The 18,927-nt window shown below is 48.9% G+C and overlaps 1 protein-coding gene across 1 annotated transcript in view; it reads left to right on the top strand.

Annotated features, from left to right (window-relative positions):
• Positions 1-11,529: 11,529 nt before the first annotated feature.
• DUSP5 (dual specificity phosphatase 5) overlaps positions 11,530-18,927 on the top strand; it is a 15,498-nt gene continuing 8,100 nt past the window's right edge. The window contains exons 1-2 of the mRNA XM_017499689.1: positions 11,530-12,158; positions 16,702-16,841. Of these exons, the coding sequence (XP_017355178.1) occupies positions 11,780-12,158; positions 16,702-16,841 (519 nt within the window). The 5' untranslated portion in view covers positions 11,530-11,779. The remainder of the gene's footprint in view (positions 12,159-16,701; positions 16,842-18,927) is intronic.

Below are 18,927 nucleotides of genomic sequence, written 5' to 3'. Positions count from 1 at the left end.
AAAAAAAAAAAAAAAAAAAAGCACGCACACAAAACCCTCTGCCCAAAGGGGTGTAAGCAAGGATGCTTCTCGCGTGATTTATTGTATTTGTGAAAAGTTAGAAACTTGCTAAATGTCCTTCAAGGGGAGATTCGAGTAAATAAATTGTGCCAAATCTGTACTGCAGTATAGTCTGAGCACCCCCCACCCCCAGAAAAGAATAAATTGCATCCGAAGATAATAAGGTCACCGAGACCTACTAGTAACTGCATCAAACCAAGCTGTGGAATAAGCACAATAAATAACCAAAAATTAGGAAAGAATACGGAAGGAGTATCACAACTTCATAAGGAAAAATTTGAAAAACATAGAAAAGTTGGCAGTAGAATCACCACTCCCTCCACCACCTATTTCTGAAAAAGAACCATTGTCAATATTTGATGTATTCCTCTCAGGACTCCTTGCTGGATGTGGTCCTGTCATAGAAAGCGGTAGTCAGAACACAAGGGAGTGTGACCAGGGCTGAATTGCATGCAGCTTTCTCACTCCTACCTGGGTGAGCCTCAGTCTCCAAATCTGTTACATGATAGTGACTCCACCCTTCCAGGGTTGTTGTATGGATTAAATGAGACCAAGTATGGAAAGCACCAGCCGGGTCTCTAGGAAATAAGATTAATATGCGACAGCTATTGTTCATTTCCCTTAATGTTTTAACACAATTGATTCTGAATGTTCTTTGGAGTCTTTAAAAACATCAGATGGAATGGCTAGTTTTGAATGGCTGGATTCTAGTTTCTTTTTTTTTTTTTTTTTAGAGACAGGGTTTCACCATGTTGGTCAGGCTGCTCTCGAACTCCCGACCTCAGGTGATCTGCCTTTCCTCAGCCTCCCAAAGTGCTGGGATTACAGGCGTGAGCCACCACACCCGGCATGGATTCTAGTTTCTTTGCCATTCTCTTATGAGAAATGTTTGGGCTGCTTCCATTTTTACTTTCTTATAAATAGCTCTGTGATGAACACTGTTGTGAATATAGCTTTACCTCCCCCGCGTTTTGGAGATTTTCCTTAAGATCAGTTCCCAGAAGTGGAGTTACTAGGTCAAAGGGTAATAAACATTTTTAGACTTCATATACTTAATGCCTGATTGCACAAAGCAGGTGTTACTTACCTCTGCCCCACCCCACCTTTTTACCATTCCCAAAACCTCCCTGCCCCTCATCCTCCCTGGAAATGACACCTGGCTGCTTGCTACCTCCCACTCCCTGCGCTTCCGCCTCCCCTGTCTCCTTCAGCTGTAGAGCCCTTCCCCCTCCCTCTGCCTGAGTAAATCCTCCCTGGTTTTCAGCCCTTACACACCTTTCCCCCGACCTTCCTGTGTTCAGGAATGAAATCTTGGGCTTCTCTCCCTTCCCTACTCCTCCCAGGAATTTCACGTATTCATTGGGCAAAACATCCTACTAGGGACAGGCTAAGGAATATGGCTGCCGGAGCTTTAGGAGCTGACTCTCTGGAGAGAGGGAAACATAAATAACCAAATGTAACCACGAAAGATAGGGGCATTGACAAGTTCATAACAGAGAAGAGAGAAGGCAGGGTCAGCTTAACCTCATGCGCTTTGCTCTGCGAATGATACTTGTTGGTGTTGTGTGACTCTAAGCAAGTCACTTAGCCTCTATGAACCTGGGTGCCCTATCTGTACTCATCTCTTCACTGGGAAGCAGAGATTAAATAAGTTATTCAGTTGAACTTGCTTAGCCAGAAGTATGCAGCAGGTGCTCAGTAAATGTTTGTTTATGGTGAGAGCTTCGTATAGACTTGTGGGTTAATACACGGACCGAGGCTGTACTGGGAGGGTGCAGGTGGCCAGAGGGCTCACTTATCTCAGGGGCCTGTTCTTCTCATTTGGGGACTAGGCTGCTGCATGCTCATTTCTCCCACCAAGAGGCAGGTTTCCTGCAGGGTCTGGTTGCTTGGGTCTGAAGTCCCTAGAGTCCAGAAGGACATGCCAGGCTGGTCTTGAACTCCTGACCTCATGATCTGCCCATCTTGACCTCCCAAAGTGCTGGGATTACAGGCATGAACCACAGCGCCCAGACATGTTTTTTCATTTATTTATTTATTTATTTATTTATTTATTAAAGGTGGGGTTTCTCCATGATGGCCAGGCTGGTCTTGAACTCCTGACCTCTCAGGAGATCCACCCACCTCGGCCTCCCAAAGTGCTAGGATTACAGGCGTGAGCCACCGCGCCCAGCATGTTTTTTCTTTTAATGAGTCTCTGTAAAGTCGATTTTGGGAATGATAAAGGGATGGAATTGGGGGCGAGGGGGAGGTGACATGTACTTACAAGGAAGTGAGTTTACTTGTGGATCGTCTTTGCCTCTGTGTGTTAAAGTGATAGGACAGAATGTGCACACTGCCTCCTTTTACATCATTTCTCTGGACATGCCGCAAACTTCCTCCTGTTCCGGCTGCAAATCACTCTCCTTTAATAAGGAGAACTTTGCATGAGGCCCAAAGAACAGAGACCTCTGGGAGTGATGTCACCCAAGATTCGAGGAATGCCAAGGGCACCAGGCCGGGTGGTGCAGTTATTCATCCTCCCCATGGTCAAGGCAGGCTCAGAGCAGCCCCGTCCCTGCAACAGATGAAGCTCAAGGCCATGGTCAGGGTCAGGCTTGCCAAGTGTCTTTTGGTGGTGGGAATGGAGCAGGGACTATAACCCTCAAATTTCAGCAATTTAAAGCTGAGAGAATCGTTAGACACATCTAATTCAAACCTCTCCCCTCTTTTGGTAGACGGGAAATAGAGGCTCAGAAAGATTGAGAGACTTGCCCAAGCTTACGCAGCTCATGGCACAAATGATAAAAGTTAGGACTTGAACCTTGTTCTCCTGATTCCTAGCACATTGCTCTTTCCGAACCCCACAGGTACGATCAATCGCTAGCTCCTTCTAGGGTTACCTCTCAACCCACCTCACACCTATAAACACATAAATCATTATAATATTGACAATGAGCTACAATCTATTTTAAGTACCTGACATAAGCACCAGGCTAAATGCTTAGGATGTATTGTCTAATGCGAGCCTTTCAACACCTCCAGGAAGGTAAGCACTAGAATCCCTTGCTACTCAAAGTGTGGTCTATGGACCGGTAGAATCGGTAGAATCGGCATGACCAGGGAGCTGGTTGGAAATACAGTCTTAGCCCCAGAATAGGAACCTGCATTTCAAAGGCTCCTTGAGATTTTATGCGCAATTTGGTTTGAGAAGTGCTGCCATTAAGATCCCACTTTAACGGATGGGAAACTGATGCGTAGAGAAGGGAAGGAACTCCCACCGCAGATCAAGCGGTGGAACTCCACTTGGGCAAAGCCCTTGCTCTGAACTCTTGAGATTTTGGGATTTTTTCCCCACTAGTTCTAGGCCAGGAAGGATAGGATTTCAGACCCCCAGGAGCAAGGAAGATACTGATGAAAAAGACTATCATGAGCATTTTACAAGGTGTTTTCCTGTCTATTATTTTGTTTCTACTTTATAACTTAATAATTATTCTAACTTAAGAAGAAAGTATAATTTGGAAGCACTTAAGCCATGTCTCCAAGGCTGGCTGCACTGCTGCTCATTTCTAGAGCCTTTTCCTTTACTCCAGAACCCACTTACGGTTTCCCCAGGCAGCCTTGGAGGCAGGAGAGACGACTGTAGGTGATGCATAGATAGAAGTTTCCCATTTGAATTGTCATATATTTTACTTTGCACCACAAAAAAACAAAACCAAAAACAAAAAAATGAACTAGATTATCGAACCATAGTAGTAGTGCCTAAGACAGAATAAGGGGTTTGGGACATTTTCTTTTCTTTTTTAGATGGAGTCTCGCTCTGTTGCCCAGGCTGGGGTGCAGTGGCAGGATCTTGGCTCACTACAAACTCCGCCTCCTGGGTTCAAGCAATTCTCCGGCCTCAGCCTCCTGAGTAGCCAGGATTACAGGCGGGCACCACCACGCATGGCTAATTTTTTTGTTTTTAGTAGAGACGGGGGTTTCACCTGTTAGCCAGGCTGGTCTTGAATTCCTGACCTCATGATCTGCCAACCTTGGCCTCCCAAAGTGCTGAGATTTCAGGCATGAGCCACTTCCACCGCATTTTTTTTTCTTTTAATGAGTCTTTGTAAAGTCGATTTTGGGAATGATAAAGGAGGTGATAATACAATTGCAAAATCCATGAGGGTGGTAAGAGACTGGAGTCTGGGAAATGTCTCCAGACACCACAGTAGAGAAAAGGAGAGAAAGGAAAGGAAGCCAGCCAGAGGCTCTCTACCCAGAGGCTATTTACATTTAATGTTTAGTGTTCTCCCAGTGGCCCACCCAGGGTCTTAGTATGGAGTAAATACGATGTTCACTCAATGGCACAGACTCCGCATTTAACAAATAAAGACCTTAAAAAAAATAAAAAAAGAAAAGAAAAAAGAGGCCAGCACAGTGGCTCAAGCCTGCAATCCTGGCACTTCCAGAAGGCAAGGCGGGAGGACCGCTTGAGGTCATGAGTTTGAGACCAGCGTAGGCAACATAGGGAGATCTCATGTCTACAAAAAATTTTAAAAATTAGTGGAGCTGTGGTCCCAGCTACTCAGGAGGATGAGATGAGAGGACTGCTTGAATCTGGGAGGCTGCAGTGAGCCACGATCACACCACTGCACTCCAGCCTGGGCAATAGAATAAGACCCTGTCTCAAAAGAAGAAAAGGAAAAGACCAAGTTTTACTAACTGTCTGTAAATAGTCAGAATCTCTAGGGCAAAACAAAAGAGAAGACAAGTATTCTCCTAAACTCCTCCCACCCCAGCCGACTTCCTGTAAGCTTTTAAGGTTGCCTGAGCACCATCCATATTGGAGTCAAACCAAGGAAAGGAAGTGCTGCCTGGGAAGGCCGAAGCTGGGGGATAAAATCCTACTCCCATGCTCCAGGGATGGCCAGTGGCTGCTCTAGTGAGAAGGAAGTCCTGTATCTCTTTGCTTTCAGGTGTTTGCACTCTTCCATGTCTTCCTTTCTCTAATCTCTAATGCCGTCCAGCACACTTCGAAGCAGCATTTTTTTTTTTTTTTTAGATGGAGTCTTGCATAGTCGCCGGGGCTGGAGTGCACTGGCGTGATCTCTGCTCACTGCAACCTCCACCTCCCAGGTTCAAGGGATTCTCCTGCCTCAGCCTCCTGAGTAGCTGGGATTACAGGTGCCCACCACCACGCCTGGCTGATTTTTTGTATTTTTAGTAGAGATGGGGTTTCACCATGTTGGACAGGTTGGTCTTGAACTCCTGACCTCGTGATACACCCACCTCGGCCTCCCAAAGTGCTGGGATTAGAGGTGTGAGCCACCGCACCCAGCCAGCACTTTTATTATTATTATTTATATATATATTTTTAAGAGATGTGGTCTTACTCTATCATCCAGGCTGGAGAGCAGCGGCGTGATCATGGCTCACTGCAGCCTCAAACTCCTGAGCTCAAGCGATCCTCCTGCCTCAGCCTCCCACATAGCTGGGACTGTAGGCACATACCATCGTGCGAAGCTACCAACTCTTTTTTGTAGGACTTTTGAACTTTGAGTAAATGAACATTCTCTGCTGTACCCCAGTGTCATTCCAGGATCACAAGTAAAGGGATTTGGAAAATAAGCAAAAAGTCGTCTAAGAATCTGGAAAACAGGCATTGTAAGGAGCAAGGACTGTTACTTTAGAAAACAGAAAGTTTTTCTAAAGTGAGGAAAGTGAAAAGTGAGGAAGGGATAAGATCACCGTCTTTAACATTTCAAAGAGGGTCTAGATTTACACTGCATTTTTCCAGACCTGAAAGCAAAAGGTAAAAGACACACAGAAGTCAGTTTCAGCTACGTGACCTTGGCCAACTGTAAAACAGGGACAATGGATAGTACTTACATCACAGGGCAGTTGTGAGGATTAAGTGCTAAGGACATACCTAGCATCTCGTAAAATCCCGGATACACTTGTTTCCTTTCTTGGCCTCATTCAAAAATGTCTCAGGAGGCAGTCAGCTCCCCCTCTGGAAAATTTCAAGGTAGAATGAGAATTCCTTACTGCCAAAATTCTGAGCTGTGGTGCTGCCCATGACTTTTCATAAAGGAAAAAAATACTGGCTCACGTGGAGCCCTCGCCATGCCCCAGGCACGCAAAGAAGGGCTTTACATAGGTACTTCATTTAATCTTCTCATCAGCCTTATGAGGTAGGTTTTATTACCCTATTTTTTTTTTTTTTTTCAGATGAGAGAATCATTGCTCACAGAGGTGAAGTAACTTTTCCAAGGTCACGCAATCAGTAAGTGGCAGACAAAGACTGAAATCCAAGTGGTTACCTTCCAAAGTCTCTGCTCTTGATAACTGGAGAAATTCTTTATCAAATCTAAAATCCTCTTCTAGACCTGTCTTCTCTAATAGTCCAGGCTTTATTGATTTTTCTCTTCTCTCAAACTTTAGCTGTCAGTATAAAAATCAAGGCATTTAGCAGTTATTATTGTGTGAACAGCTTCTTGTCTCTCCTGTCTTACTGTAAGTGGGTCTAGGGATTTTTATTCTTTAAATATCCCCCTGTACTCAGTAGATCTTTGGGAGAACAGGCTCACAGGCTTCTAATAATTCTTTCTTTGACTGCCAGCTGAATTAGACAGAAGGTAAGTCCTGCTACCGTGTCATGCCTAACCCCATCTTTATTTCCTGTGCTGCTAGAGAACAGTCTTTTCTTGGCTGGAACAAATACTACAGCCTGCTCAACTAGCTAATATTTATTGAGTTCTTAATATGTTCCAAGGATTGCTCTAAGTATTTTATATGTATTAACTCACTGAATCTTAAGTACCCTATGAGCTAAGTCCTATTTTTATCCCCATTTTACAAAAGAGGAAACAATGTACCAGTGCATCAGCATTTGACTGAGTAAATGAATGACTGCTTTGCTGATGGATAATATTATTAGCAACAATCCTACAAATATGATGTTATGTTTGCATCATGCATTACAGCGTTATATACATTATGTCATTGTCAGTCATCATTAGCAAATAGGCAGGAACATCCCTATTTTATAGAAGAGGAACCCATGGCTCCAGGAGGGTGAGTGATTCTCAACAGTCACACGGCATGTATTGTCTGTATCCTTCAGAAAACTCAGTAAACAATGTATTGGTTCCATTCCAGGATCAGGGGGCAAGAGAGATGAGAGGGCCTCAATTCAGAAAAGGTACTAGATAAATAAATAGATAAAATCTAGTAATAGCAGAGATTTGATAGGAGTCCAGATCTTTGATTCCTAGTCTAGTGCCCTTTCATTTGTGTCAGGTGGCGGGAAGCAAGTCTTAGGTTCAGATCTGGCAGCTGCTTTGATTTAGGATCTTAAGCCAGAAGCAGCAGCGCCCGAAACAGAAAGCATTATTCTCACTTCTTGGCATTGCCCACATTTTCAACAATGAGCATACCTTCCTTTCATAATCAAAAACAAACAAATAAATAGAGCAAAATGCATCCTTGAGTGGGCTAGGGCTTGTAGAGGGATTCTTGGGTTTGCTCCGGAATGTCTCTGGGCCCCTGCATTTGTGGGCATTCCGACCCATCCCCACAAGCCACCTGGCCCACCTTATGGGCTGGGGAGGGCTTGATGGGTGGAGGGAAGCAGAGCTGAGGAGCTGGGAAGGACTGCCAGAAGGTCCCATTGAGGCTACATGAGTGGAACCAGACACAGGAGTCTCCAGGATTCTGCAGACCTGTGAACCCCCTGAATTGTAAGCTGCATGTTGTGTGTGTAGTTTCCAAGGAGAGGGCCCATCACTTTTGCAGAAGGGCACCCCATGACCTTTCAATAGGTAACCCCGGATTGTAATGATGACCCAAGACATGAGGGTTACGATGACTGGTCAAACGAGGGCCAAGAACCTTGAAAAACTTCTTGCCCCTCTGAAAATAACTGGTGAGGGGTGAGACTAATGAATAGGACAATGTCCTGCCTCATGGACTCACAATATTAATTTAGATTTTGCTTTTTTCCCTGAGCCCATTCTCACCCCTATTCCAAAGTATTTGGCAGACAGGCAAGAGATGAGTTGCTCCACTAAGCCATTCCAGTCTTAGACACTCTCTTCCTCCTAGACCTCTGGCTGATAGACGCCAAGTCCTGCGTCTATGGACTGTGCATGCCCAGTTTTCTATTTTGCCTTTTACCCAGTGTCTTAGGGCCCTGATTTGTGCTGTTACCAACTTTTCCCCCAGGTGCCTCCTAAAAGCTGGCCACTCTCAGGTCTCGGCAAGCACTGAATTACATTCCACCAACACTGATTCAGCCCTCACCATGTGAGGGTGTTGTGAAGGAGACACAGATGGTCAGATAAAGCCCCTAAGTCTAGCCTGGGAGACTGCAGGCTAATAGCAAGACAGATAACACTCACGTGCCAGGCTGGGGGCGGGGGGAGGGAAGTGAGAAGCCCTAGGAGGGCAACAGCTAACACGCTGGGGGATTAAGGGGTGGCATCCTGAGTGTGGACAGTAGCTCCAGAGCTGTGTGAAGGAGAAGGATTGCTTTACAAAGAATGGTGGTGGGGGGGGAGGGGTGATGAGTAGGAAAGTGAGAAACGTTAGAGGTGGGTTGTGGCCTATTGGGCAGAGCGAGGACCTCAGTGTTCCACTAAGGAATTTGGACTTTATCAAGACAGTGCGTAGGTGGCATTGAAAGTTTTTGAGCAGAGGAGGTGGGCTCTGTGCTTAGATGTAAGCTTAAGACCACTTTGCAGAGGATGAGAGAGCAAAGAGGGGAGGCTGGGATACAGGATGCTACTGGAGGGTCCAGTGGGGATGGGGGGATAAGGGGACCCTTCACAGTCACAGGCAGGACGAGCTACAGAGTTTGTGGGGGCCAGTGCAAAAGGAAAATGCAGGATCTCTGGCCCAAAATTATTAACAATTTAGTAACAACAGAGCATTAAAACAAGTAGGGGTCCCTTCTAAGTACGGGGCCATGTTTGGCTGCACGGGTCATATACCTGTAAAGCTGGCCTTGGCAGTGGGACTAGACAGGATGGGTCAGAGAAGAGCTCTGGGAAGCAGGGCCCCAGGACTTAGTGATCTGTCGGACGTGGGAAGTGAGGAAGCAGTCCAGCTGACAGGTGACCTTCCTACACCGGGTGCCAGGCCACCCTTCTGCTTTCTGGGCACCCTCCTTGGTGTGACCAACTCTAGCTTATTAACACGAATAAACGTCACCCACTCTTCCTTTTCCTGCTACCCTCACCCCAGACCTGCTCCTGTAGAGCAGGTACACCACGGCTCATGACTGTAATCCCAGCACTTTAGGAGGCCAAGGTGGGAGGATTACTTAAGGCCAGGAGTTTGAGACCACACTGGCCAACATAGTGAAACCCTGTCTCTTAAAAACACACACACACACACACACACACACAATTCTCTGGTGTCAGTCTCCAGTTCTCTCTCCCCATCCCACCGCTTCTAGCATCTCACTTCCTCAATGCGCTCCCATTCCTATGGCCTCCCTATAGCTGCTGTCACTGCCAAGTTCTAGCAGGCCCTTATCAGCTCAGGTCTAGATTACACACGAAATCCTCCCATCCATCCCCCTGACTCCTGTCTGGACCCCACACCCACTCTCAAATAAAACACCCATCCTGCACAGAGCCGCCTTAGAGACGTTCCCAAATGCTAACCAGATCTGGTCGCTGAGTAAGGTCCCTTGCTGGGGACTGCCCTGCCAAAGACTAAGATCCAAATAACTCAAACAACACAAAGCCCTCTGTTGCCTAACCCTGCTTAATCTGCTAATAAATGCCAGAAGGGCCTCAGTCTCCCACATTCCTCCGGTACACACCATGCTGGGTTTTTGTGTTTTCTGTTTTCTTTACCTCAAGCAGTTTCCTCTGCCTGGAATCTCCCCTCTTGCTTCGAAGCCTGGCTTACCTCAATTCATTCCTCGGAGTTGGCCTCAGCTCTCACCTCCTCTGGGAGGCCTTCTCCAGCCCACACCCCACCCTGCGAACCCGCTGGCCCCTCTTCCCCACGACTACAGGCCCTCCCCTCCCCTCTGGGCTGGGGGCAGCTGGGGCGGAGTGCAAGCCCTACTCACCATGGTGCCGCCAGCCCCAAAACAAAGTCTGCCCCACGTGGTACTCCGTGTACGTGTGTCTCTGGGCTGAGATGTCTGTGGGCGGAAGGAGCTGGTAACAGACAGAACATGCTGGAGGAAGAGCAGGTTGCAAGGAAAGCTGGTACAGATAACCCCAAAGAGAATGAAGGCCCCCGCATCACGTCTTCACCCAGACCCCACTGGCAAGGCGAGGACAACGCCTTTGGATGAATGCACCTGTGACCCAGAGGCAATCCCGGCTGTCCTGATGTCTGATTTGATTGCATCTGATTTCGGAATTGGATTTCTGCTTCCTTCTAAAAACCTCATTCTCTTATGTCAGTTGTCAACAAGCCCCTGTCTAGTGCGGGAAGGCTGTTTTCCATCAAGCAATCTCAGCCAGGCTAACAATAAAATGGTTGGCAGTGAGCTTGGGGGCAGAAACCTGTTTCCATCCACGTGTCCCCGCAGCTGGAGGAACTCTGGCACAGAGCTGACCCTCAATAAATGCTTGCTTAATGGGTGAATTGTGTCTGCTTCCCCAGGAACAGGGGTGGGAGGCCTGAAGCCCCTGGGGACCAGTGGGGGCAGACAGCCTGGGATTAAACTTGATCCACAGATAATCCCCCAAATCCAGAAGCCACCTGGACAACAGTTGGCTGAACTGAGCTCCGTCGTGGGATACATGCTGATGCTACTGCTGAGTTTGCCACGGGTTTCCCCGTACCAGAAAACGGCTCCTCAAAATACAATTTATTATTCTAATTATTATTGGAGAGTGACAGAGAAAAGGGCTGTCAATCCATTGAGGGCAGAATCCATTTAGGGAGATTAAATCATTTTTCTCACCGCACCCCAAATCCCGTTTTCACTTTTAGAAACTTTATTATGAAAAAAATTTCAAACATACAGAAAACTGGAGAAAACAGTATAACGAATCCGGCCACCCATCACCCATCCTCAGCGATGACCAACCCGCGTCCGACCTCTGGAGTCATCTATACCCCACCCCTCGAAGCAAATCTCCGACGTCCTTCCCTTACACGCGCAGCCCTAGGGAATCCGTTGGGGCCCTGACTGACTCCCCCGGCCCTGCTTAGCGCGGCGCCATAGGGTACTCAGCCCACATCCGTGAAGCTAAATGCCGGATCGTGCGGCGCCGCCCCGCCTCCCACGGCGCTTCCTCCTCGGCCTGCACCGTGCTGGTCACCGCGGCCCCGGAGCGCCTCGGACACCCGGCCGGCAGTCGCGGGTGATGGGCGAGTGAGTAACTTCGCTCACCGCGGAGGAAAGCGAGGCGCCTTCCACTTCCTCTCGCGCTGACTAACCCTGGCGCCTGCCCCGCGCGTCCCGCCGCCCCGCCCCCGGTAGGGCGTGGCCACGACCCTAGGGGCGGGGAAACACCCATATTTGGCCTTATATGGGCAGTCGCGTCACGGGCGGCACTCATTCACATAAAACGCTGCGCGGCCGGCGGAATCCCCGGCTTCTGGGGCTGCGAGCAGCCAGCCTGGGTGTCCAGCGCCCGGGGCGGGAACGCGGAGTTGCGCCGCCGCTCAGGCGCCGGGCGAGTCGCCCTCCCGTGCCTCGCCCGCAGGCACCCTGGCCGTGCGCACCCGCGGGGCGCGCGGCGCGGGGCCGCTGGGCGGCGGCGGCGGCGGCTGCGGCGGCATGAAGGTCACGTCGCTCGACGGGCGCCAGCTGCGCAAGATGCTCCGCAAGGAGGCGGCGGCGCGCTGCGTGGTGCTCGACTGCCGGCCCTACCTGGCCTTCGCCGCCTCGAGCGTGCGCGGCTCGCTCAACGTCAACCTCAACTCGGTGGTGCTGCGGCGGGCACGGGGCGGCACGGTGTCGGCGCGCTACGTGCTGCCCGACGAGGCGGCGCGCGCGCGGCTCTTGCAGGAGGGCGGTGGCGGCGTGGCGGCCGTGGTGGTGCTGGACCAGGGCAGCCGCCACTGGCAGAAGCTGCGAGAGGAGAGCGCCGCGCGCGTCGTGCTCACGTCGCTGCTCGCCTGCCTGCCCGCCGGCCCGCGGGTCTACTTCCTCAAAGGTGAGCGCGCGGAGTCCCTGCCACACTCGCCCCTCCCGCGCTCCCGGGTGCCCTCCCTGCGCCGGGGCGCCCTCCTGTACACCCCGGGACCGAGAGAGTCACCACCTGCCGGAGTCTGCACCCTGGGGCTTGACGTGCTCCTGGAAGGGCACTGCAAATGTCCGCGCTCCGAGCTCCCCCGCTCCCCACCCGCGTTCCTCGAAAGCGCCTGGCAGCCGGTCTGTCCGCCGGGCTGGGTGGAGTTGGTTATGCTGCGGGGGCTGCTGCTGCTCAGCAGTTCGGGGGCCGTCGGCTCGTGCTGGGCTCGGGCCCCATTTCCAGACGCGAGCTTCGCAGCTGTCGCTGGGGTCAGGGCTCGGGGCCTTCCTGATAGACTGATCTGGCGGGATCAGCAGGTCGCGACCCCCTCCCCGCTGGCGTGGCGCCGCCGTGTCCCCCTTCCTCTCGCCTAGCCCGCTGCAGTACGTTAGGCCGGTTCTTCACCGACCCCTCTTGCCTTTTTGACCTGACGAGTCCCTCCCTTTCCATTTCATTTTATTGCTTTTTATTGTTTTTCTCCGGCCTCTTCTCTCCTCCTGGGTCTTTCTCTAGCTCATTTGGAGCTCACACCCTTCCCACCCTCTTTTTACCTCCTGCCTCCTCCGCCCCAGGATTATCCCTGGGACCTGTCCTGAGCTGAGCCTACAGCCGGCCAGCCAGAAAATAGAGGTGCGCGAGGGCAAGGTGGTGTGGAGATTCTGCGGCCTTTGATTTGACACCTCCTGGAGCTACCGCCACAGGCCTGCCCATTTCACCTGCTGGGAAGATAACTTTGGCTTCTGGTGGGTGGGTGGGTGATTGACTCTGAAAGTCCAAAGCATTGGTTTTTCTGGGTCACTTCCTATGACTGCTCCTGCTTTGTATTTGAGTCCTTTGTAACCTCAAATGACACCCGGGGAGACCTGACCCACATGGAGAGATAAGGGCTTAGCCCCAGCAGGGCCCCAAGGCCGTGCCAGCCCTGGCGCGGACACCTTGGGATGTAACAGTGATGGGGATCAGAGCTCGGTGCTGGGAGCCGGCGCCGAGAGTTAGGAGCCTGTTTTAAAGCCATGCAACTTGAGTTTCACACACTCCGGGCCAGGAAGATTCTGGAGACAGTTCCTCTAGCTGCTAGCACCTCCTGCAGACTGTCCCCTGTTGATTTCCTGTTGAAGAGATAACAGAGGTAGATGGTAATCGTCCTTTTTCTGGCAGCCTAGCCCTCAGGGGATGGAAGGGTGGCCTTCTGACTCTGCCGAAGTTTCAGCGTGGTTCCTGATTCTTTCTCTTCCTAGCATGGTTTTTGTCTCCTGTTCTTAGGAAAAGTTTCTGCCTCCTCAGTAGCATGCAAAGGGGTTCCAGGAGACCCTGGTCCCCCCTCTGCTCCTCACGCTTCTCTAAGTGGGCCCCGCTGACAGTTTAGAAGTTATTGCCGGCCGGGCGCGGTGGCTCAAGCCTGTAATCCCAGCACTTTGGGAGGCCGAGGCGGGTGGATCACGAGGTCAAGAGATCGAGACCATCCTGGCCAACATTGTGAAACCCCGTCTCTGCTAAAAATACAAAAATTAGCTGGGCGCCGTGGCGTGCGCCTGTAGTCCCAGCTACTCGGGAGGCTGAGGCAGGAAAATTGCTTGAAACCGGGAGTCGGAGGTTGCAGTGAGCCGAGATTGTGCCACTGCACTCCTGCCTAGTGCCTAGCAACAGAATGAGACTCTGTCTCAAAAAAAGAAAAAAAAAAAAGTTATTGCCACAAAGTAGGCAGTTCTGTAGACTCAAATCTCAGGAAAACTGTGTTAAAATATTTTTTAAAAGAAGGTAACATACACAGGTACAAATTTGAACAGCATGAAGGCTGTGTGATGAGAAGCGGGTCTTCAGCACAGCTTAGAAACCAGTTCCACTCCCCACAGACAGTTGTCAACTATTTCTTGTTTACCTTTAGATAACTTCATAAATATCTTAGATTGATTTTGTATGGTCCCTGTCCTGCCTCTTGTACTCGCCTAGATCTTGGAGATTTGTCCGTATTGACCGTACATGTCTGTTTTACATTTAACTGGTCTCCTGTAATGGCCATTAGGTTGCTTCCGGCCTCACTGTTCAAGCAGTGCTGCAGATCTCCTTGTCCATGTGCTCCTGTATGTGTTGTGTCTTTCAGTAAATCATGAGAATTGCCAGGTCAAGTTATGTGCATTTAAAATTTCAGTAGAAATTGCTTCATGCCTACCCTTAGAACACTACTAAACTTTAAATTTTTGCCAGAGAAAATTTTTGTTTCTTAACTAATGTGCAGATAGGAGTTCAGGTTTTAATCTGGTGGCATCTCAGATCTTGGAGGAGGGCAGTGCCTTTTTACACTTTCCATAATCCTCTGTCCCCAAACAACTACTAAAATGAAATAGTGATGACTGAATTGTGTGGTCAGTGCTCATTTATATATAGTGTCCGTGCTCTCTCTGTTCCTGGTGATGTGGTGGTGATTGAAAGCAGACTCACTCCAAAAGAAGGCTGAAATAGCTCTAAGAATTGCCATGGCTTTTGAAACTCAAATGAGGCACCAGGGAGGAATGTTCTGTCTCTCCACACCTCTTATGGGAGTGGGTGAAAGACTGAGACCATCTAATCTGGAGGATTCCTCTGAATCCCAGCTTCAAGAGGCAGGGCCCTGTTTGTTTATCTGTCCCTCAACTCAACTGAGACTCTGTTGTCCTGCCTTATTTTGTCAACAGCAGGCAGGATCCAGCCCACACGCAGAGCACCTATCTGTCCTGAAGTGATCTATTTAAAGCCAAAAGATGCAGTAGCCTGAAAATTCCTCTTCCCCAAGCCTCATCGTGAAGTTTGGGAGGGCCCAGGTCATTCTTAACTCCAAATTCCCATCCAAAATCCTTCTCTCCTGTAACGCATACTGTTGGGGTCCAGGCACAGAAGTGATCAGGTGGTTTACTGACTAGGGATACCTCTTCCGAGGAAGCTGTGTGTCAGTGTGAGTCTGTGCCATTCTCTCTGACTGCTGGAAGGGAAGGGGCTCAGGGGGCTATAGCGGAGCATGGGAAGCTAAGCCGCCTATACCAACACCTTGCACCTCTGCTGTGGCCTCACGCTGTGGTGGGGAGCATGGTCGTTGAGGAGGACCAGGAGCTCATGGGCAGGTGCAATGGGCTGTTTGTGAGGTGACCACAGGGGAGATTTGGGTGTACAAAGTGGGGGAGGGGCAGTTCCAGCGCACTGAGAGGAAGCAGTAATGGCAAGATGACTCATTCTAGGAATTGGCTGCAGCTTCTGGGAGGGAGTTGGAGACTGCCTTGTAATCCATTAACCGTTTGTCTACTGCAGGGCTTTTAAAAAGCCAGCATCACAACACCCAAAGTCAGAGGAGAAAAAGAGGGTTCTTTGGAAAATTTGTGGTCTCAGAATGAATGTTTAATGGATTCAACTCCAAGTGAATTCTCTGGGCCAGAAGCAGATAGAAGTGGGTTTTCTGGAGGCCCTAGGAAATGCCTCAGGTTGCTCTGGGTTAGCAGCAAAGGAGTTTCCCAAGCAAGGCTAGCCTGTTCACCCTGCAGCCCTCAGCATTCAGAAGGTTCCAAGGCCGGTTTTTCATTTGGTTCTTCCCCACTCAGTCTAAAGTCTAATGGGCCTGAGAAGGCTTACTTTTATATGTGCTAGTTTCTGTGACTTGCTCAGAGGGTCGTTTTTACCTTAAACAATCCATTTGGAGAGGTGTAAATGTAATATTAAGGATTCTGAGTCATACATGCCATAAGTTGACTTATTGATGGGGGCGTGCAGGAGGAGTAGGGGAGAACTAAGGAAAGTGGGGATAATTAGAAGGTAGGGTGTCAGGAAGGGGAAAGAGATAGTTTTTGCTCATGAGGGCTGAGAATTAAATTCAGAAGTCCTCATTGTTTCAGTTGGTTTAGAAGGTAATTAAATGGATTGATGACTCCAAATTGGACCTAGAAAGGACTGTCAGCAGTGTTCTTAGCACCTTGGGAGTGAGAGGCAGTGAGGCTGTTTTACTGCCCGAAGTTGAAACCTCTTATCAGCCCCCATTTCCTTATGAATGGAGGAGGTTCCAACTAGAATCTTACTTAGAGCAGATGGGCTGGGGAAGAAGCCGCTTTAGAAGACAAGTCTTTCTGCCAATTAATGAAATTTTGCATAATCACACCTTTTTTTTAGATAAACAAGAGAAAATAGCCTTTGTTTTCTGGGTAGATTTGGTTAATATTTGCCAGATGCTAGATATTTTCTTTCACAGTTTAAGCTGCTTCTGATAGACACAAAGTTAATCATTGCCTCGGAACGAGTTCTTTTTAGAGGTTTGTGTGTGCGTATAGCCCCTTTCGGGTCTAAATTTGTTTGCTGGTTTTGCTCAATTTTTAATGACCAGAATCTATATTGGCTTAATTTTTTTTAACTATGTAACATTGAGTGTATTGATTAACTATTGGTATTTTCTGACAGCATGAGAAATTGATGCTTATCGTCTATCTCACCTTTTTGTTTGTTTTTGTAGGGGGATATGAGACCTTCTACTCGGAATATCCCGAGTGTTGCGTGGATGTAAAACCCATTTCACAAGAGATGATTGAGAGTGAGCGAGCCCTCATCAGCCAGTGTGGAAAACCAGTCAGCTACAGGCCAGCTTATGACCAGGTACGTGATGGGGAAGAGGTATCCTGAGTGGTATTCTGGGCCCCTGTCTCCCTTCCTTCCTCAGCACCTGACTGTTCTCTCCCCACTCAGCAATGATGCTTAGTTCTTTTGTGGATCAGGGTGTTGGCAAAATCCCCTGGCTTTAGGGAGCCTCTGTTGCTTGCCAGTTTGAGTTTCCATCCAAGAGTAAATGGGCTTCCTTCCAGCAAACAAGCTGACAAGAGCAAACCAGCCACAGGATGCTTGGCAGCTTCTGGGGAAAAGGGGAAGTGAAAGATACATTATTGTCATCTGGCTTCGGAGGTTCAGAGAAGCTTTGAAATACGGGTCTAGGTTTCCCTGAAGACATCTCAGAGCTGACTTTCAGGCTTCCTGTGTTGCTTTTCTTTGTAATTGTCCAGGCTCTGCAGTTTCTGCAAACCATCCCAGTACCTGTCAAGGTGTGTCTTGTTGTTACGTTTAACTGAAACTGGTGTGGGGGAGTGCTGTAGAGAAAGTCCTATTTGGGTGGTTAAGTAACCTCCTCTAGGGAGTTCTTAGGCTTACAGTTCTGCAGATACTGAAACCAAAGGAAATCAGAAGATACTAGAGGGCTTCATGTTTCTGTAAACTAGTGGGTTTTGTTTTTCTTCAAAAAATGAATGCTTTGCGATAACTCACTAAAGGGAAAAATAAAGTGGAAGGGGGTTACCTAGCACCACCAGGAAGATGAAAAAGCTGGTGAGAATCCAAATCTGGCAGAAACCAGAGATCAGAACCTGCATACCCATTTTACAGAAGGGAAGAGAAGTGTTCTGTGATAAGTGAGATGATTGATTTTTCAGAGTCCTGCAGCTGGTTCAAGGCAGCATGAGGCTTGGAATCCCTTTCTCTCAGCTCCCTGTTCTGGTTATTTTAGGACCTTGTTCTGTTTTCCATATGGCCTCTAAGCTAGACACCTGACCTGGTGGGAGTAACCTTTCAAACTTTTCACATGAACCAAGAACATACCCAAATCATAAGAAGAAAGATTTCTAGATGCTAAAATGCCAGCTCCCTGCCATGAGCAAAACCCTGTCCATGGGGATAAACTTTGAAGTAAAGCCAGGTGACCTTTTCTTGAATGGGCTCCTTGGTCAGGAAGCCTATTAGCTTGTCCAGATGCCAGGGTTAGGATTTTGTTTGTTTTCCTTTATTAAGCGTCCTTACAGTATATGACCAACCCGTGGCTTTCAAGCTGTGGACATCCGGCCTGGCTAGATTTCTACTTTTGCTTGTTTGTTTGGGTTGTGTTCCCCTCCATTTCTCAGAAAGTGAAAGAGAAATAAGAGTTGGCAGAATGTTGCGAAAGCACATCACGTCTTTGGCGAAGCGAGGGGTGAGAAGGCCCTGATGTGCCTTCAAGATTTATCTGGGGAACCCCCTAATGCTACTTCTTAGAAACGCTTCTGCATTAGAGCAGCCAGGTGCGGACGTGTTAACCTTTGGGGTTTCTGAAGGCCTTTGGTTTCTTCCTCTTGGTCTAAACAGAGGTTCAAAAAGGGAAAGAAATGTAGTTTCAGGGGCGTGTTGGGCTGAGCTCCAAAAGAAATTGGATGGGATCCCAGGTCTGGCGTATCAGCAATTTCCAGGCACTCGGGAGAGGAAGAGATCTTGAGTCAACCATCCAGCCTGCTCCTTAGAGGGCGAACCAGTTAGTGCCTATTGGTGGGGACCCATAAGTCATCAGTGGCCACGTGAATCTGTACTTGGAACTCTGACTCCTTTCCAAAGAACTTTCTACCACCTCTGCTGTTTTCCTGGTTTCTAGCTGGTGGTGATGCTATGCCCAGGGACTGGGTCCAGCTCAAGCCAGGACCAGACCTGCATGGATCGCTTAAAACCCTATGTCTTCCCCAGGGAGGGAAGCCATGTTCTGTTCATTCTTCAATCTCGATGACAATGGCAGCTATGTAATGTGCCAGGTTTTTTTGTTTTTTGGTTTTTGTTTTTTTTTGAGACGGAGTTTCGCTCTTATTACCCAGGCTGGAGTGCAATGGCACGATCTCGGCTCACCGCAACCTCCGCCTCCTGGGTTCAGGCAATTCTCCTGCCTCAGCCTCCTGAG

Source organism: Cebus imitator, unplaced genomic scaffold (assembly GCF_001604975.1).
Source record: "Cebus imitator isolate Cc_AM_T3 unplaced genomic scaffold, Cebus_imitator-1.0 Scaffold259, whole genome shotgun sequence".
Classification (NCBI taxonomy): Eukaryota; Metazoa; Chordata; class Mammalia; order Primates; family Cebidae; genus Cebus; species Cebus imitator.
This window is presented reverse-complemented; position numbering and strand designations above follow the sequence as displayed.